The sequence below is a fragment of the Taudactylus pleione genome, unplaced genomic scaffold (assembly GCF_031769625.1).
Source record: "Taudactylus pleione unplaced genomic scaffold, aTauple2 ptg000585l, whole genome shotgun sequence".
NCBI lineage: Eukaryota > Metazoa > Chordata > Amphibia > Anura > Myobatrachidae > Taudactylus > Taudactylus pleione.
The window spans coordinates 2104100-2126291 of record NW_028284987.1 but is presented as its reverse complement, the minus strand read 5'-3'; the positions used below and the strand labels follow the sequence as shown (position 1 = coordinate 2126291).

At 41.7% G+C, this 22192-nt stretch overlaps 1 protein-coding gene across 1 annotated transcript; it reads left to right on the top strand.

Moving 5' to 3' along the window:
• Positions 1-318: 318 nt before the first annotated feature.
• On the top strand, positions 319-13571 carry CENPV (centromere protein V). The gene is made up of 5 exons (XM_088453653.1): positions 319-861; positions 8504-8602; positions 9896-9965; positions 10953-11067; positions 13320-13571. The coding sequence occupies exons 1-5, from the start codon at positions 578-580 to the stop codon at positions 13442-13444; spliced, it is 693 nt and encodes a 230-aa protein (XP_088309779.1). The 5' UTR covers positions 319-577; the 3' UTR covers positions 13445-13571.
• The last annotated feature ends 8621 nt before the right edge of the window (positions 13572-22192 follow it).

The following is a 22192-nucleotide window of genomic DNA, read 5'->3' as shown; positions in this document are numbered from 1 at the left end:
TCATCGGTGAAAAGTTTCCACCAAAAATGGCTATTCGCCTCAAATTGAATACGGGCCATAGCATTTTGCATGCTACAGTCTAGCACAGGCTTGTTCACTCTACATGCAGTGCCAGCCAGAGACTATTTGGGAGGGACTGCTGGAACTTGTACTTCCATAATACCTGGAGAACCAAATGTACCAGCCTGTGGTCTAGTAACACAATCACAGAACAAAGACTACCAGAGAAAAGGATATACACCAGGCACCGTAGCTATCCAAACTCAAGTGCCCATACATCATTGCCCAACCTACTTGTCTTCATGCACAGTCAACATGGCAGGGTCGGACTACGCGTCCTCCATCCTGCGCTCTGCACTGCCCCCTGCTGGATGCTCGGCGAAGCGAGCGAATTGATAAAAGAAATAGAGAATACCACAAACAAAGCGAAAAAAGCAGCTTCAGCCGGGTGCTGGGCACGATTAGTCGCTGACTGCTAGTCCCGGCCGCACACACATAAACCGAGGAGGGAGCTTGGAGCCTGCGGTCTGCACGACTATCCCCGGGGGGCATCAGCGACAAGGACACCCGAGCCAAGATGCGGAAGGCGAAAAAGCCGTCGCCAAAGCGGGGAGCCCCGGAGAGGCAGAGCAGGTCGGCGGCGCTGGAGGCGCCCTCTGCACCCGCACTGCACCAGCTCCTGGGCATCGGCAAGAAGGGCAAAGCCAGGAAGGTGGCGATCAGGAAGCAGGTGGCGGAGGAGAACGACGCGCAGCACTCCCAGCTGCTGGACCTGGGCACCCAGAGGCAGCGATGGCTCAAGTTCGTCACACAGCAAAGTCTCAGCTCGGAGGATGCAGCCAAACTTCTGCTGGACTCCTAGTGAGTACTGTCTTGGTGGAGGGTTGTGTTGGTGGAGGGTTGTGGGGCCAAACCTGAGTGTAAATGTATTTATTCCCAAGCGTTACTCTTATCATCACCATTATCATTACTATCATCATCATCACTACCACCAACATCATCATCACTACCACCAACATCATCATCACCACCACCACCAACATCATCATCACTACCACCAACATCATCATCACTACCACCAACATCATCATCACTACCACCACTACTACACTAATGTTGTGCCTTCTGCTGTGCTCTGGTTGTTCTGCTGTGGGGGGCTTCAGGGCTCAGCACAGAGGGCTGCAGGTGGCAGTGGTAAGATCATCAGTCGGTGCTTTTATAGCAGAGGTATTATATATAATAGACTAATACACAGCTATAATATATGTCAACTTTACATATACAATATAGTATAATATATATCAGCCTTATATACAGATATATCAGATTTATATACATGTATAATATACAATCTATTAGCCTTATACAGAGCTATAATATATATCAGGTTTTTATATATACACGTATCAGCTATACTAGCTTTATATACAGATAGAATGTATCTCAATCAGCCTTATATACAGGTAGACTATATTTCACTTTTATATATACAGGTATATAATATCAACTTTATATACAGGTGTAATATATATTAGCTTTATTTACAGATATAATGTCAATCAGCCATATATGCAGGTAGAATATATCTCACCTTTCTGTATACAGGTATAATATATATTAGCTTTATATACAGGTGTTATATTTTAGCTTTATATACTGGTATATAAAATAGCTGATCACTGTGATATCTTGAATGTATCTCATGGCAGAGCAGTGCTTCCTAACACTCACTGGGGGATATGTGTCAGAAAATGATACCATAATAATAACATGGCCTCCATAAATGTAACACTGTCTCACTATGGGCCACTCTTGTTTACCAATCTAACTAAGAAAATATTAATAAAATTGTTTCAAAACAAGAGGAGACAGGCAGCCGGGCTCTTTTTGTTTGGGGGGGTTGGGGGTGGTCTTCCACTGTGTCTTTGTCTGAAACCACCATTATCCCACGTTAGTAAGCGAGCCTGCAGCCAAGAGAAGATTGGTACTGTGAATGCTGTACTGGAAATCAAAGAGATCCATTGATCCCTTTTATGAAAGCAGCTTATTTGTTTTTCAAGAAACCCACTAGAATGAGAGGAAGTCCCATACGATCGGCAGGGGGACCTCTGAATATTACCTTGTTTTAAAAAAAAATGTTATATAATATCCTTTGTGTCACTGGATACAGCAGACCTGTTTATTAACATTGTCTCACAAAACAAATGTGTTTTGTTTTGTTCTTTACCTGAACTCTGGTCAATTAGGAGGAGTTATTACATGACCGAGTCTCAGTGTACATTTTACTTTAGACCACAAAATGGCAGCATGGTGTCTGTACACAAAGCTCAGTCTTCAGTAGATTGATGTAGCCTGGGGATGTAAATATATATTCAAAATGATAATAAAATGGATGTAGCTATTTATCAAACTGCTGAGTGTCAGAGGGCCACACATTATGATTTATTTTCCGTCTAAGCAATAAACATAATTGCTATATGATAGTGATATAAGTAGCATTCCTTATCTGTGAGGATCGAGGAGAATTACCATCCAGTCCTGATGTATAAAATATTAGCATGTCGGGGCATATATTTCGGTAATGCTATTTCTGCAGCCTCAAAGAGATTTTCAGGTAAAATATTTTGTTTTCTTTGACACATAAATACTATTTAAATTTGTCTTATCTTGCAGTACGATAAAGATCACCCACGTGTCACACTGTCATCTTATAGAACCAATTTGATTGTTGTGGTGGTTTAGAGAAATGTACTTTACCCAGAATATTCTATTTGATGTTGTAAATAGCATAAATGCAAACATTTTATAATCATTTCCAGGAACGCCATATGCAATATTATCTAGAAAGACCTTGGTGAACTACACCATGTGATATGTTTATTGAACTCAGTTATAATTTAATTTGTTACTATAATAAATATTAAATGATAAAAGACCAGTGAATAGGAATAGAGAGTGAGCATTACATCCCAGTATAAAGAATAGGAGTGATTGTACTGTACTGTGGTTAATGTAAAAACAAGGATATTTCTATGGGAGTTATTTTAACAGACAAATCACTAAAATTTGGGCCTCCCAACAAAAGCAGAAATAGGTGTAAGCTAAGGATTATTATTGTTTTTCTTTAACATGTGATGACATAAAGTAAAAGCTTAAGCTATGATCTGTGCAAGTGTCCGCGATGTAGCTCGCTGATAGATGCAGTCACTATATTGTCAGAGCAATTGTAATAAAATATACAATTAAAGAGAATAATTCATAATTAGAGGGAAAAGTGGATGCTGTTAATAAATATGATTATATATCCATTAATAAAAATCTTTATAAATAAGACTCTTAAGGGCCTATTATTAAGTTAATTTTTCATAAAATTATGTAGAAATAGCAGTTTCTGCATAATTCTAAATTATTATAAATGGGGACTACGGTCTGACCCCTATGTACCAAACTCCGAAATGGCTCCGTAGGTATCTGTAACCCACTAAAGCCTATGGTGGAATCCTCGCAGGAGAGGGATCGTACAATCCCTCTCCTGCAGCCTTTGTCCGGCTCCCGAATCTGACACTGTGCACATGTGCAGCATCAGATTCCCCAGAGGAGTCTGGGCCTGATTCATAGCCGGACGCTCTGACCAGAGCGCTCGCTCTGAATCAGGGCCCTCCTACCTAAACTTGGAGCGGCCTCTTGGACGCTCGCATAGCTGTGGGTTACCACCCACAGCTTATGCGAGCATCCATGATGATGGTCGCGATGGTCAAGACCATCGCGACCATCGGGCTTGTGACGAGATCCTGCGGTAGGGTCTCGGTGACCGCAAGCCCTGGAGTGATTTCGGCTCTTTCGTGGGGACAACCCCGGCTGGCAGCCACGCCCCTGGCACGCCCACCAAAGGGTGCGTGCTGTCAATCAACATCGACAGCACGCCCCCTTTGGTGCGAGACCTGGAGCGACGGCTTCCCCGTCGCTCCCCGGGTCTCGCGCATGCGCACGACGGAGCTCACTCCGTCGTGCGCATGCGCACTAGGGCACCATGGACCCGCTTGCGAGCGCTCAGTGCTCGCGAGCGGGTCTGAATCAGGCCCTCTGTCTCCAATATGACAGGGATATAACATGCAGGGAGAGCAATTATCATTACGTGTCCCTGCAAGTTAATTTTAGTACATAGCGGGGATATTTTAATTCAAAATTATAATATTTGTTGCGATACAGACTGGTAATAATTGCAGCAGTGCCGCAATGAATACATAGGGCCCTAAATGAGAAATCTGTCATTGGAAATAAAAAGAATGTGATATAAGAAGGGTGATCCTTGATATTTAAATTTTTTTTGACTGGTATTACTGTATATAGATGGCCACCAGCATATCACTGTATATAGAAGGCCACCAGCATATCACTGTATATAGGCCACCAGCATATCACTGAATTTAGGCCACCAACATATCACTGAATATGGGCCAACATCATATCACTGTATATAGGCCACCATCATATCACTGTATATAGGCCACCAGCATATCACTACCATACCACCAGCATAGAAGGCCAACAGTTTATCACTATATGTAGTAAGCCACCAGCGTATTGCTGTATGTAGAAGGCCACCATCATATCACTGTATATAGGCCACCAGCATATCACTACCATACCACCAGCATAGAAGGCCAACAGTGTATCACTTTATGTAGTAAGCCACCAGCGTATTGCTGTATGTAGAAGGCCACCAGCGTATCACTGTATATAGGCCAGCAGCATATCACTACCATACCACCAGCATATCACTGTATATAGGCCACCATCATATCACTGAATATGGGCCACCATCATATCACTGTATATAGGCCACCAGCATATCAATACCATACCACCAGCATAGAAGGCCAACAGTGTATCACTATATGTAGTAAGCCACTAGCGTATTGCTGTATATAGAAGGCCTCCAGTGTGTCACTGTATGTAGAATGCCACCAGCGTATCACTGTACGTAGAATACCCCCCACATTGCTTATATAGAATGCTAACAGCATATTGCTGTAGGTAGAATGTCAGCAGCTTTGTATGTAGAATTCCATTAGCATAATGCTGTATGTAGAATGCCACAAGCGTATCACTGTCGGTATAACAATGCCAGCATATCGCTATGTAGAATGCTACCACTGTATTTATTCCCCCGTGAAATAGGCTGTCTAGGGGATGGATGAGATGACTTGTAGTTAAATCATTGCATTGTACAGCAGAGAGCAGGGCTGTGATGACGCAATAGCCCACCTTGACATCACCCTCTCAAATCCTCCGGAGGCATCATCATAAAAGTTAGTAGGTATGGTCTTATGGCTGATACACTAATAAGCTTCTCTACAGCAGTATTAGGGCAGAGTGCAGCCACACGGTTTCAGTTACTGTGGTAATTTGTGTACAGGAAGGGTAAGGATGGAACATAATAGATAAGGCAAGGGCCGTTCTCACGTAGGCAAAGTTCCGACCAATGCAGACCAGCATGTAAGCGTATATACGTCCATTAGGAGGAGCATCTTTTGCACCTTGTATAGGTAGGTACAAGCTTACACTGATGATGTTGATGACTTGTAGCAAACCAGGCGCATTTGCTACTTGCGCAAAGGCAGGCGCATCTCTTTGGTACAGCTCTCATACGTGCAAGAATACGTTACTGTATTTTCCTGAGCACAATTCTTTTGAGTGATTTAGGCATGGATTACTTCCAATGCTGCACCAGGCCCACAATGTTACACAGGGTTTGCAATTGGAAATAAGTAGGAAAGACTAGCGTTGTGTCTCAGGGGAAGTGGGACAGTTTAAAAGGTAGTTTTAAATTGTTGTTTTAAATTGAGAAAATAGCGTTTTTTTTTCATATAGATATGAATGGGTATAAGTCATTGCTCCTCACAACTTGCTCTGAACTGTGTCACTGCTCTATTACAAAACTATTTGGGTCCAGCCTCTGATTTCACACAATATCTTTTTAATTAGAGCATTATTTCATGAATGTGTGTCCAGTAAAGAGTGAATAATTCAATCAAATTTCATTCACTCCCGCTGGTAAAAATGTATCCCACGTTTGGAATGTTGCCCCCACAGGGAGACAGCTGTGCCATTTGTCCAAGGGTTGCCTGGTAATCCCTATGCTATAATTATTGTGTGTGACATACCAGTGATATTTGTGTTCCCTTTTATTATGGCACTTTGGTAGCCAGATAGTAGTGTTCAAATGGTTCTGTACTTCATACTACTGAAATAAATTAAAGTTAGCTTCTGTTAGTTTGTTATTTTAGGAGTCTCGTCTTCATGAATTACGTGTGTGAGTTGTTTTAAATTTTAAAGTGGTCATGTCACCCAGACATTAGCATTTTAAAGCTTAATAAATATAAAGATTTGTTTCTTTGATTGTGTGGGGCTATAGTGATAATTGGACAGGTCCATTAAATGTGTTCCTTCGAGCCCACAATTCCTCCAACATCCACCTGAAGTCACTGGATACAACATTAAACGATTTGAACGATGTGAACGATTTTACCAAAGTTTTGAACGATTTGAACGATTGAACGATTTTTGACTGCATTAAAATGAATGGAATCGTCCAAGTCTGACTGCAAACCCATCAGATGTCAGAAATCGTTATCTGACAAACGGGAACGCGCATCGTTGATCGTCCATCGTTCAGGCATGTCAGATATGAACGATTTTCCTTCAGATATGAACGACTGAACGATTTTTAAATCGTTATCGTCCATATCTGAAGGAAAAATCTGATCGTGTGTATGCACCATTAGATGAGTCATGCTGTGAATTGTGTATGAGTTCACTTATTACCACACTGAATAAGCTTTTAGCTGTTCACCGCCTTATATGGACCCACTACTCCATATCTACTGATAGATTAAGGCCTGTTTCCCTTTGAAATATGGGAGACTCCATACTTGGCAATTCTGGTGTAGGTAGAGTGTGATATAATTAAATAATATGTGCCAAGGTTATGCCTGGAGCTCGAAAGATGTAAACCAAGAGTCTTTAACATGCAGTCCTCCAGCTGCTGTGAAACCACACATCCCAGCATGCTCTGCCAGCTTTTTTTTTACGGCATGCTAAATCTTTGTCAGGGCATGCTGGTATGTGTAGTTCCAAAACAGCTGGAGGGCAGCATGTTGAATATCCCTGATGTAAACTGTCTTGGTCCTCCTTCCATTGAGCGATGTCAGATGGTTTATTATTAATTATTCACTTTTTATGTCCTATTGTCTGTTTAAGCTTTAAGACAGAACCATTTGAAAAAATCTAAAATATATTAATGTGCCAAAAGTCATGAGATAGCAGTATGTAAAATTAATGTTAGGTGGCATCAGCGTACTGTGACGTCTTGAAAATGCCCAGACCTGCATCAGTTGTAATCTGACATCTCGTGAGTCAGTTTGAACACTGGCTAGGCTGCTCATGGCAAGACGACGTGAATTATCAGAGTTTGAACGGGGCATGATAGTGGGTGCCCGATGGATGGGATATTCCATTTCCAAAGTTGTGCGGATATTGGCTCAGGGAGCATCCGGGAGAGTTCAGACAAATGGTGTGGCCACCATGTTCACCTGACATGAATCCAATCTAGCATTTATGGGACGTGGTGGAGAGGTCCATTCACACCAAAGATCCAGTACCTACAAATATCAGGGAGCTGTGGGGAGCATTCAGACGACATGGGTCAACATCTCTCCAGAGGTCTTCCGTCCACTTGTGGAATGGATGCCACATCAAGTAGCTGCACCTTGCTGGGCTTGAAGGGGTCATACACAAAGTTAGGCACCTATTCCATGAATTTTGGCACTTCAGTGTAGATCACCTGTGCAATGGTTAAATATATCTTCAGTTGGATAGTCGGGAAGTGGAAACAGTTGCAGATATTTTTCTGCATCAGGGGGGTATATAAACTGAACTAAGAGAACAGTGAATAAATTACCTGATGATTTAAGATATTTGAAGTCAATGCTCAATTTGATGCTTTACTGCTTTGTCAGCGAGAAAAGTTTTGCATGCATCATTTTCTATTCTGATAAAAAAAAAAATGTGAAATTTGTTTTATGAAAGAGAATTTTTCTTATCAACCCAGCAAAATTGTCCTATTAGGAGGGATAACAAAAGAACTAAAGGGAAATACAAAGAGATTAACCATATTATACATTATATAGGGCGTGGACAAACAATACAGAATTCAGGAACCAGTTAGCTAGACCTTAGTTGTATAAATAAATAGAAAATATGACTACATGGTGGGTTTGTTCCACAATCTTTTGTGAATGACTGAAATAGTGGTTTCATTCTATGAAGAAACATTGCCCCTTATTTGATGATAATATTATGTTATAAAATAATAAAAAACACAGCAGTGAGATATATCTGAATTACTTATTTCCTACCATCCCAAGATGCAAAGGTCTGGAGGGTCATTTGCTATATCACTGAATAACTTCTGAATATCACTATTTCTGTGCTTCTGCAGTGAATACAAAGGACTGGTGAAACACAATGGAGGATGTCACTGCGGAGCTGTCCGTTTTGAGGTTTGGGCGTCAGCTGACCTTCATGTGTTTGACTGCAAGTAAGTGATAAGAATAGGACCGGCAATGATCTACTTTTAAAATGTTTGTGTCTTGAAAAATGCATAGATCTATAAAAAGGCATCTTGCACCCATTATGTATACATTTATATCACTTAATATAATTTATAACCGTTTATATGGAGCCATTTATTACCAGTTATTTACATAGCGCATACATATTCCGCATCTCTGTACTGAGAGTATTTTGGTCATTCACATCAGTCCTGCCCCTGCGAAGCTTACAATCTATATCCCCTACCATATACACACACTTGGGTTAATTGAGTTGTATTAATTAAAGAGAAATTCCATCTTTCTGGATTACGGGGCTGATGCAGTTTCACATAAGTCGGTTTTGCTGGACGATCTTTTGTGTTCTTGCATTGTACATGCGCTGGAGCAGAGCGTACACATCAATGGTCGGTTAGTGACGTACACAACTCAGTCGCATCTCCACTTGCAGCTGGAGGTGTGTAATTGGGTTGCTATGAGGCATTTGCACATAGGATAAGTTGTGTAGTCAGAATTGCAGAGTTATGCGTAGGCAGAGATCCATCTGATTGGTGGTATAAGGCTGGGGCAACTGCGTGCCGAAAATGGTGTCAGCTATGAAGTCATCTGTGTGGTAAGAAGTCATGAAGTTAGTGCTTGGACCTTATCGTGCATACCCACGGTCAGATTTTTCTTCAGATCTGAACGATAACGATTTAAAAAATCGTTCAATTGTTCATATCTGAAGGAAAATCTGACATGTCTGAACGATGAACGATGCGCGTTCCCGATGGTCAGATAACGATATCTGACATCTGATGTGTTTGCAGTCAGATTTGGACGATTCCATTCATTTTAATGCAGTCAAAAATCGTTCATAGTCAAATCGTTGGTCAAATCGTTCATCTGACAAATCTGACCGTGTGTATGCACATTACATTTGTCAACCACCTGAAGCTAAGTCACTCTTTTCAGCCGTTTTTCTGAGTCCTTGTGGTTTGTTTGACTGACTGAAAACCTGGTCTGTGTGATGTTGGTGGGTAGAGGAACGGGTGTAAGTGGGAGGCCCAGTCACAATCACAGACATGGCAGCTTCTAATTAATCTTCCCACGCACACCCCATTGTTTCAAGCAGCCAAAATATTCCCTTCTTTCTATGGCAATACACCTGTATAAACAAGTCAGATCTGGAGTGTGGCTGATGAATTGATAACTTACCGTTACTAAACATAAAACCATAGGGAAACTGTTTAGTTGCTCATGTCTTCTTCAAGGGATTAATCCTTCATTGTTGTTTACAGCTGCAGCATTTGTGTGAAGAAGCAGAACAGACACTTTATTGTGCCTGCATCACGTTTCAAGTTACTGAAGGTAATGTACAATGTTTGTATTTGTCCCAGGACTATTGTGTATATTTGTAGCCGATTTTTCTGCCTACACAGAAGAGCGCAGTGTCGCACTGCATGGGGTTATATTTTAATGAAAGCAGATATTTAAAGCAGAAAAATATAACAATCCTAGAAATGGTATTACTGTAAAAAATAATCAGAATTACATACAAGTTGGTTTATAAAATACAGCTACATTTATAAACAATAACAGAATGAATGTAACCATCACAGGATCAGAACAATATGTAAAATAAAGGGAAGATGATGAGGAGACACTTTCCCAGAACTCCTGACCATAATCCCCTAGGATCACACAATCAGTCAGTTTTAGCAACAAAAATATCTGATAGCCAATAGTTTACACTCAGCTACATAGTAAATGTAAATGCACTCTCTAATAACTGAAGTACTGCCAGGGAATGGGAACTTTTACATGTTTATTCGTCAATATTACGAGTAACTATTTTACATAAAGCAACTTCTACTTGAGGTTTTGTTGCCCTTAAATCTCAAAAATAATAAAGTGAAAACAACTGTTGTATTTAAACTAGAATACGCAAGAAAGTAAAACATTTTTTCTCGCTTGCAAGTTTCACAATGAGAGTGTTTCCGTGCAGTTATTTTCTAGCTGCAAAAGTGCAATGTTCAATCACTGCTATATAATACAACCACTTTCCCCCGAGCCGCCCTCCCCTCTGCAACTAAGGTCTGCGCTGAGAACATTCCCTTACATTACTGGAAGGCCACTGTACGGACAGGTGGACAAAACTCTGCTCATTTTTCTGAATCATTACAGATAGAATTCTAGGTATTAGATCTGTCACTGCAACAAAGTTTATATCCAGCGATTTGTTTATGTGTTGTTATAGCACTGCTTAAATATGTGAGATATTGTTAATAGCCATGGATTAGAAGTATGTACATCTTTTGGTATGAGTGCTTACCGTCAGTGTTTCTGTGTATTCAGGGAGCAGATAACCTCACAACTTATACTTTCAATACTAAGAAAGCAAAACATACTTTCTGCAAGACCTGCGGGGTGCAAAGCTTCTACACACCTCGCTCCAACCCCGATGGCTATGGTAAGTATTCACCATTATGGCCCGGCCGTGGCACTTACTGATTGTAATGCAGCCTCTGTGTGGTACAAATCACTTCCAGGGGGCACAAATCTTGTTAGATTATTTTTTTTAAGAACAGAAAGAATCTGGTCTAAGCATACACTAAAAATGAGTAAGTCCTATGGGAATATAGGAATGGCAGCAGCAGGTGGCGGTGAGCTCATATAGAAATGGTTACATAGAGTGCAGATTATTTGCTCAGAAAGTCTGAATAAAAGATAGGGATTGCAGCTGAAAACACATTCTTCCTCCACTTGTACATGCCTGTTATGTTTTCTGTCATCTCCCCAATAGATTTTTAGCTGTAGGTCTGTTGAATATTATAATTAATGTGATGTCTGTATTTCACTATTGTAGATAAAAACATTAAAAATGTATTTGTTGGGTCACACCTGCAACAAAATAATGATCGTGAAATGTTTTGTTGCATTTTTTGTAGATGTTCATTTTTAAGATTATATATTTTCTATCAGCCACATATATGTCTGTAATGCTTTTTCCCAATAGCCCAGGGGTCTTCAACCTGTGGCCCGCCGATGGTTACTGTAGTGCAGTCTGCACTACACACAGAAAGAAGCACACCGCCGCCGCTGGCAGTGTGTTTGCTTTGGCAGCCAGCCAATGAGAGTCAGACAGACTCTCATTGACTGCTGTGCCCACTGCAGGAGCCGGGCTGGTGCTCCATCTTCCGGCTCCCGCAGTGGGTGATGAGAGAGATGTCATGACATCTCTTCCATAATGCAGAGCGAGGAGGGCGGAGGAGTGGACAGCGGCGGGAGCAAGAGCCGGAGCGGGGATTCAGCTGTTCTTTTTTTTTTACGTATGTCTTTGTCTGCACTGCATCGGGGGGCGGACTACTTCTTGGGGCACTGCATCGGGGGGACCACTACTGGGGGCACTGCATCAGGGGGGACCATTACTGGGGGCACTATACAAAGGGCACTGCATAGGGTGGGCTACTACTGGGGGCACCGCATAGGGGGGACCACTACTGGGGGCACTGCATAAGGTGGGCTACTACTGTGGGCACTGCATAGGGGGGGGACTACTACTGGAGCACTGCATAGCGGGATCACTGCTGGGGGCATGCATAAGGGGAACCACTACTAGGGACACTGTATAAGGGGCACTGCAGAGGGGGGCAGTTATGGTACATAATTAAAATTGTAGAAGGGGGCAGTAATGGGTCATAATTGTGTGAGGAGGGGGCAGTCTCTAAATACTGCAGTATAGGTTAAGGCACACTGCCTTAAAGGTTGAAGACCCCTGAAATAGCCCATAAAGCTTAATACATAAGTGGTCATGCAGAGAAGAGTAAAGTTTCAGCGCTTTGGACAAATAGTATGTTTCAACGAATGTACAGATGTTGGCGCAGAGCTACACACTGCAAAATGATGAACTATTTGCAGATTTTAACAAATGAAAAGAATTAAGCTGCTAAAATGGCATCTGAAAACTTTTGGACAGCTTCTTGGCTGCAGGTAAGTGGTCTGTACAGACATAAGCTAGAGAGTATAGCTGGGACTTGCTAGGCTACTCAGCGCTGCAGGTGGTTGTTGGCCCGTGGAAGGTAAGCAATCCGGAAGACATGGTGTCAGTAGGATATACAAAAGTTAGTCACAGTTGGAAAGGGGCGTATCACTTATGCATTTTGACGTTCACGTTATTATATACGGACGATAAAAAGGTATTATGATCACTATCAAAGTCTACCTTGGAGAGACTTAAGCTGGGTGCACACCTAAAAGATATATCTGCAGATGTTAGTTGTTCATACACACTAAACAACCATCATCTGGCCGCCTGTACACACAGCACGATGCGTAGAGCGATCTGCAGATATATTGGGCATCAGCTGTGTAGCACAGCCGACGCAATATGTCGTTCAGACATATCGTTGGTACGCACTGGCCGATGCACACACAATATATTGGCCGATCAATTGATCAGACAATATATCTGCCAGTGTGTACCCAGCATTAGACGATGGCTTTCTGTATTGAAGGTTCAATCCCTTTGTCTTTATTCATATCTCATCTGTGGGTTATTCGTGTCATTTTTATCATATATGTATATATATTTTAACATTATTTTTTAGTAATGTATCAGTTATAATTTTTTAGTATATCTTCCATCTCAGAGCTGTCCCAAACTCACTTTATACACAGTGCAGGGTTTAGAGGATCTATAAAATGTTTTTTTGGTCTTTGCAGGGATCGCCTCTCATTGCCTTGATGATGGGACAGTCCACAGTATCCATGTGGAGCAGATCAATGGGAAGGAGTGGGAGAAAGCGATGAAAGAACACAAGTCTATTCACAGCATGTCAAAGTCCTGAGGATGTTCCAGATACTTGTTCTGTTCCTCTGCATTTATGGTTTTTCATCCATTACTAGTTTTATACATTTCTGCCATTGTGGCCTGTCTTCTTCAATTTAGTGAAATAAATCTTTTCTATACACTCACTGAGAACTGATTCGGATATGTTTCTTTGGCCCTTCTAATATATATATATATATATATATATATATATATAAATATACACACACAAAATAATTAAAGACAGATGTTTGTTAACAGCGATAATGCTTGTACAGCATTCCGAGGGCGATTCAGAAGTGGTCACAGGGAAAACATTGGGCACAAGTGGCCGTTGGTTTACCTCTGCGCACGGGTAAGTGCCGCACTGCAAATTCTTCCCTTAGCTACTTTTACTAAATAATTTAGCCCAAGAAATATACCTCCAGTTTTATTCTGCGATTTCTAACATACAGGGATGCCATAGATCCCTTCATCAAGTGATGCTTTAAGTATGGCTCTTTCCACTCATAGTCAAAGCTTGCACAGGCTATACAGTTACCAGCATGTACACAATTGCTGTTTCTGATATAAATCCAATTTAATTTGAAATAAGAAATGGCCAGGAACTGACCAGGGACCCAATAGTACTGAAAGCATGGCTTCTGTATTCATAATGAAGGTCAAGGTACAGCTCTGTAGCCCTTTCACTGCCACAAGTGTGTGGGGCTCTTGTATCATTAGAGGGCCACACTTTTAGATTTGCATTGTGCTGGTGTTAGTGGGTATTACTATTTTTTTTTTTCCGAGCAATTTTGTTTCCTTTTAATTGCAGTATAGATGATACTGTGATACCATAGTTAAGTAAATACCTTTTGCATTTATGACCAAGGAGATGCCAGTTAGCAACCTATTTAACAGGAGATAATGGATAATACACAGAGATATTAACAAAGGGCTAATATCATAACTGAACTAAGAGGCTGTACCAGCACCAGGGGGCAATTTTTTAGCAGTGCAGAATCTCTGGTGAGGAGGCCAGGCTAGAGTCACCCGTTCACAAACTGCAACTGTCCTCCTGGCACTGACGGGGCTAAAAAAGAAAATGGTGTTTATCATGCATTCTACACATTTGCAAATACACATGCATGCTCCCCTCATGCATTCTCCTCCATGTACATTTTCTACACATCTGCAGATATTTACACATGCTGACATCATGCATTCTCTATGCACAGATACTCATTATCATACATTCTCCTCCATGCACACTTTCTACACGTGCAGATGCTCACACCGGGCCTGAATCAGAGGTGGATGCTGCTGCGTCTGCACTCGTGTCTGTTACCGAAGTCCCGGCTGCAATAATATGCAAATTCTAGTATCAGCCCTTCCCCTGATGTAGTAGGCAGCGTCTGAATGAGCAAGGACTGAAAAGCCCACTTTCTGTGCCTTTGCATACTGTAACGCCGCCGGTGATTCTTAGCACGCCACCATCGGCGCTCCATAGTGTGCACCATTGACACTTCCACCAGCCCTATGGCAGATGCAGTTTCTCCGTCTGAACATGACATCTGTGGGTGTGGCTCAGCATCTGAGAACACAGCCGCTATCACTGACACGCCCACAACACAGTCTTTTTTATGTTCATTTCAGGCCACTCCCAGTCACCGCCCAGGTACACCCATCAACACCTTTGTGCATACACTGTGTAATTCATGAGCCATAGGGGTTTTCTAGCCTGCGGATTTGCTGATCGAGAACCATCATAGTTGTATGCAAACCATCGAGTTTGCTTACAAATCTGATTCAGGCCCATTGACACAAACAAGACAGAACAGTGCAATCATAATGCATTTTATTACAAAAATACCAGTGCATATATACTTTATTTCAGACAAAAATATTCATAAGTAATGTTTGTTCACATTATCATAAGCAACAAGTGTACAATAACTGATATTCTGTCTGTAATGTGAATGCCATCATCCATTTTGTAAGGGGATCAGAGACTCTTTATATAATTAATTATACTATATATGGGGCCTTTATATACTCCCATTAACCATAATGCCTGTATCTCTGTATTCGTCTCAGCAGTGAGATTTATTATTCAGGATACTTCGACATCTTTATACGGTTTGGGGGTTCTTTTTTCCACAAAATTTGAAACCATAGTAAATTACTTATGCAAATGGTCAGCCTTTCCCCACGCTGTCCTATCATTTACATTTTTGTGGCAGTCTATTTCCAACATAACATAATTCCAGAAGCTGGAATGGGAATATGTAACTCCGCAGTACTCAGTCAGGCCATTGCGGCATTGTGGAACGCCTGAACCTCAGCTGTGCTCAGTGACTTGTAGGCAGCAAGAACAGACATCAGGCAGCAGTAGAGAAAGGTCAGCTTTCTTTATCAGTCTTCTTGCCGTGGAGAAACCGTAATGAGTTGATCATCATGTAACGTGAGAGCAGCAAATAAATATGACGAAACCAGAGAAGTTGGCTTTCATGACATAACATTGCCTCCTAGAACACAACAGCACAAACAACAAAAATATATATCTCACTTAAAATCAAGACATAACACATACAGACTAAATGGACCATAAAAATCATAAAGAGTGCCTAATGGGGTCCATACATCAGCAATGCACCCATACTGTATATTACAGAGAGTTTCAGATCATTTTCAGCAAATAACAGATCTGCCAATCATGAAAGGCCTATCATTTTACTAGTAACGGTCAGCATATAACCAGGGCCGGTGTAAGGTCTCTTGGCACCCTAGGCATTTCTTCAGCCTTATGCCCCCCCCCCCGATAGCTACACAAGCCCTTATACAGTGCCCCCAATAGTGGCCCCACTATGCAGTGCCTCCAATAGTGGTCCCCCCATGCAGTGCCCCCAATATAGTGCCCTCAGTAGTGCCCCTTATACAGTGCCCCCAGTAGTAGTCCCCCACCTATGCAGTGCCCCTTATATAGTGACCCCAGTAGTAACCCTCCCTATGCAGTGCCCCCAGTAGTGGTCCCCCCGATGCAGTGCTCCCAGTAGTAGTCACCCCCCAGCAGTGCCCCCAGTAGCAGCCCTCCACCAGCAGTTCCCCTAGTAGTAGCCCCCCCCAACAGTAATCCCTCCCTATGCAGTGTCCCCGTAGTAGTAGTACCACCAGCAGTGCCCCCAGTAGCAGTCCCCCCCGCAGTACCCCTAGTAGTATTCCCCCTCTAAGCAGTGTTCCCAGTAGTGGTCCCACCAGTGTGCAGTGCCCCCAGCAGTGCTCCTTGTAGTTCCCCCATCAGTGCCCCTAGTAGTACCCCCAACAGTGACCCTAGTAGTACCCCCAGCAGTGCCCCTAGTAGTAGTCTGGTCCCCCCCCCACCCAGACTCACACACACACAAATAAAAAAAACCCTCCACTTACCTTAATCCCCGCTCCGGCATGCTCCTCCGTCCGGCGTCCTCCAGGGCCGGCCCGCTCTGCATGATGGGAGAGACGTCATGATGTCTCTCCCATCAGCCACTGCGGGAGCCGGAAGATGGCCTGGCTCCGGCAGTGGGCGCAGCAGCCTATGAGAGTCTGTCTGACTCTCATCGGCTGCTAAAACAAACACACAGCTGCCGGCAGCTGTGTGTTTGTTCCTAGTAGTGTAGTGCGGACGGCACTTATGTGCCGTCCACACTACCGCCCTGCAGTGGCCGGCGCTCTTAGGCAAATGCCTAAGTTTGCCTAGTGGTAGTGCCGGCCCTGCATATAACAGATCTGCCAATCGTGAAAGGCCTATCATTTTACTAGTAACGGCTGATCATTACCACACTCTAGCAATTTACAGCCCCGATTGGTTGGTGAACCCCATACATTGCAGGTATTTTTATACAATCATCTGCTAAATGGGGAATTACCCCAACTGAAGGCTGGTGTATGGGCCCTTTAACTGCTATCTCTTTTATTATAAGGCCTTGGAGGCAGCCTATGAGACCCATGTTTCACTAAGGAAGAATATATTAATTTATTTAACGTTGACAAGATATTTTATTCTGAGTATATTTCTTATTACAGGTCCAAACTATTGTGAAATATTAATGGAAAATAAACATTATATAGCAAAAACAGAGTCACGTAGACCCACTCTAAATGGTTATTGACCTTTTTATGGGTCCAAAACCAAAGATTAAGAACTCCTGAAATAGAGGACAATGGGCCCGATTCATTACCGATCGCAACAGCGATTAAGCACCCATATGGCCGATTGCTGCGTTCTGCGCATGCATCGCAGTGCGCAAAGGTCTAACTGTGATCGGACTGCGATCTACGCAGACTCATCGCAGAGTGATTGACAAGAAGTAAGCGTTTGGGGGATGTGATGGGAGAGTGGTCGGCGAAACGCAGGCGTGCCAGTGCGTTTGCGTGCATAAATTAGGCACTGCAGTGCCATACGCAGCTTGGGCTTTCACTGCGTGCGATGGGGTTAGCAATTTCTGAGTAAGGTCAGACCTTGTGCAAGTATGCATGAGGCTGTGATAGTACTCGATGTTACCGATGGTTTCGCAGACTTGCTAAGTGTTACAGATATGTGTGAAGTAAATTGGGCATCCTTATGTTTGGCTGCGAAGGCATTGCAATTGCAATCATTAGTATATTTTCATAGTGAGACTGCGTGGGATTACGGAGCTGCGAACGCAAAAGCGATCCTTGCTGAATCGGGCTCCATGTTTCCTGAATCAATGTTACAAATATAGTTTTTTTCTCTGTTTAATTGATCTGGAATTGTTTGCAAATTTGCAAATTAGCCTGACTCCTCCTTCATAGCTACATAAAATAAACTAAGCTTGTTACTGATAGTATAGCTGCCTAATGATTATTATTCTTTTTTAAATATACACAGTTTTGATTACATAACAGAGCCATTGTGAGACATTACTATACCTGTACAATTAATATTGCTAGCACTCCTGTAGTGATGTTCTAATTAAAACACAGCAGGTGTTTTGTGCAAGACGACTGTACATGTCTTTATTTAGCCATGCCAGTCAAACAATGGATACACAAACCTTAATAAATAGAGATAATATTATAAGACAGATGCATAGCAAAGCCTCTTGAAAAAGGGTCTTTTGCACCCACAGTAGGGGTGAATAAATACAATTTATATATGGATCTCAATCTGTATGTACATAAAATGACCCTGTAAAGACACTTTATCATAAATGACAATAAATCCATGGCAACTATAAAAAACTGGGAGTCTGAGAGAATGGGCTTATCCTTAGGTTTGAGAAAAACACATCCAGTTTCTTTCCAGTAGAGTCACATGGATCTCATTTATGCTGGGCATACACGGCCAGATAAAATGTCTGTCAGGCCGACAGACATTTTATCTGGCCGGCTGCCAGCCGCAGATGTCCGCGGCATACACTGTGAGAGAAATCTCACAGTGTATAGCCCGACATCTGCGCTCCGCCCCCGGGGGAGGAGACATTTCCCTGTTCCTTCCGTAGGAAGGAACACAGGAAATTTCTGTCTGTCGGCCGCGCTGGGCATACACTGCCCAATGCGGCTGACAGTTACCGGGTAAATATCGCATCGGACGGGCATGCTGGACAATCCAGCATGCCCGACCGAGCAATATTTAACCCTCGGTCGCCCCCCCCCCACGCTACAATTATCGCGGCGATCCGCCGATATCGGGCGGATCATCCCGATAATTGCAGCGTGTATTGCCAGCATTAGATTTATTCTCACAATTAGTTAAAAAAAGAATTTGAGAAAATGAGTGATACACGTAAAGGTTTTAATAAAAATTTTAACGCTTTAGAAAACTGAAAACATTAATGGAGAATAAAGAACTGGTATTTAAAAGATAAAGGGAAAAAAAACTTTATCTTGTCACATGAAGAATATAAATACTTGTTCAATGAATATCCGAGGATAGCAACTATATATCATTTGCTAAAGATTCATAGAATCAAGAGACCCCTCCTGGTCGCCCAATAAATTTGGGAATAGACTCTATAACTGCTATGGTCTCAGAATATACCAACATTCATTTAAAGAAATATGTCCCCATGTTATAAGTGAATTATTACACTCATGTTTTGCAACTATTAGAGGACTTTGAATGGGAGGAGGAGTTAAAGTGGGGGATAATAGTCATTCAGTCTTTGTACAGAAAGAAGGTATTAATGTCTGATCCGGATATGCAATCATTGAGAATTGAATTTTTGGCAGATTGTATTCATTTTGTATTGAAACATAATTTTTCTACTTTCCTGGATGAGTTCTTTATCCAGACGCACAGAACTGTGATGGGGACTATTTGCGAATATATATATATATGGGAGAATGGGAGAGAGTATTTATTCAGAACAGTAATCCTTATTATACTAATATAGTTCTGTATAAACGTTATATAGATGATTTGTTGATTGTCTGGCAAGGGACGAAATAGAATAGTTAATTGAATTTGTTGCATCTGAATGTGAATGATTTCAAATTTACAGTATTTTCACTGCTAATTTCCAAGAAATTTTTATATCTTGTGGTAAGTGCTATGACTTGTGGGGAGAATTGTAAACATATTGATATGTATACCTTTTTAAGGAAGTAGATAGTAACAATTATTTGGATTATAAAAGCTGCCATTGCAAGAAGTGGAAAAATAATTTGCCTTTCTCCCAGTTAGTAAGACTGTTGCATAATTGCAGTAGTTTGGAGAAGTTTGAGAACAATCCAGAGTGTACTATTCTAGGTTTGTGGAAAAAGGGTACCCTGTGCCTTTAATTCAGCTACAGAAAAAGCTAGGGGTAGGAAGGAGTTAATTAAATACAAGGCTCCAAATGACTCTGCTAAAGATGGGAGCAATAAGTTAATATGCCCTTTTGTAACTCAGTATAATGCTTGTGACGAGGAATTAAGGAGAATATTGAATAAGTACTGGTATATTATTAAAATGGATTCTGTTTTATCCCCACACATCTTACATATAAAATTAATTGGTCTGTTTGTTTTCCTGTTTGTCTGTCTGGTTATGCATTCGGACACCACTGCACCGATTGGGATGAAACCAACGCGAGTTGGTCCAGTTGGATCCTGGCCAGGTTTTAGGGAGGTTAGGTCATGGTCGGACCTCCCGTTGATGTAAGCTGGGCAGAACTTTGACCTGGGGGAGCCTTTTCTGAGCCTTACACAGGATGGATTTGGATGAAAACTTCACAGAGTGGTAACATTGGATCCCAGAAAATATACTAAGGGGTTGAGGTCCCGGTCGGACCACCTGTTGGTATACGCTGACCAGAACTTTGACCTGCGGAGCCTGTTCTGAGCCTTCCACTGAATGGATTTGGATGAAAACTTCACAGAGGGGTAGCAATTGGTCTGGGATGCCTAATGGAGTGGTTGGAGTTCCGGTCGGACCTCACAGCGTAGTGTGCCAGACAGAACTTTGACCCAGAAAGCCTGTTCTGGGTCTTCCACTGGATGGATGTGGATGACATCACATAATAAAAACTTAATAACTTGAAGATTTAAACCCGGGCAATGTCGGTACTTCAGCTACAGTAGTACCTGATAAACCAGAGATGGTGCTTAAACGAGCCAGAACTCTCAGGAATTATCTAGCTCCAAGCCTGTTATCATTAGCAACAGACATGTAATCAAGGGTCCTTTTTAACTAAAGCACAGAGTATCTATACTTGCGGAAACAGTAAAGTATGCCCCTATGGTATGAAAGGAATGAAAAAGTTCAAAAGGGGTGGAGATTCAAAGAAAATACAGAATCAAAGGTTTTCAAATCAAACTGCAATACAACTTATGTAGTTTATATGTTGGAGTGCGGGTGAGGGAAAATGTAGGTGGGAAAGACTAAGGGAACTTTAAAAATGTGATTTTTTGAGCACCTAAGATATGTTAAAATTTCCGTGGAAAATCACAGTATACCAATACATTTTACACAGTGTCAAGCTTGTAATCCCTGCAAACTCACATTTGTTGGATTGGAACATGTTGTTTTTATATTGGCCGATCAATTGATCAGACAATATATCTGCCAGTGTGTACCCAGCATTAGACGATGGCTTTCTGTATTGAAGGTTCAATCCCTTTGTCTTTATTCATATCTCATCTGTGGGTTATTCGTGTCATTTTTATCATATATGTATATATATTTTAACATTATTTTTTAGTAATGTATCAGTTATAATTTTTTAGTATATCTTCCATCTCAGAGCTGTCCCAAACTCACTTTATACACAGTGCAGGGTTTAGAGGATCTATAAAATGTTTTTTTGGTCTTTGCAGGGATCGCCTCTCATTGCCTTGATGATGGGACAGTCCACAGTATCCATGTGGAGCAGATCAATGGGAAGGAGTGGGAGAAAGCGATGAAAGAACACAAGTCTATTCACAGCATGTCAAAGTCCTGAGGATGTTCCAGATACTTGTTCTGTTCCTCTGCATTTATGGTTTTTCATCCATTACTAGTTTTATACATTTCTGCCATTGTGGCCTGTCTTCTTCAATTTAGTGAAATAAATCTTTTCTATACACTCACTGAGAACTGATTCGGATATGTTTCTTTGGCCCTTCTAATATATATATATATATATATATATATATATATATATATATATATAAATATACACACACAAAATAATTAAAGACAGATGTTTGTTAACAGCGATAATGCTTGTACAGCATTCCGAGGGCGATTCAGAAGTGGTCACAGGGAAAACATTGGGCACAAGTGGCCGTTGGTTTACCTCTGCGCACGGGTAAGTGCCGCACTGCAAAT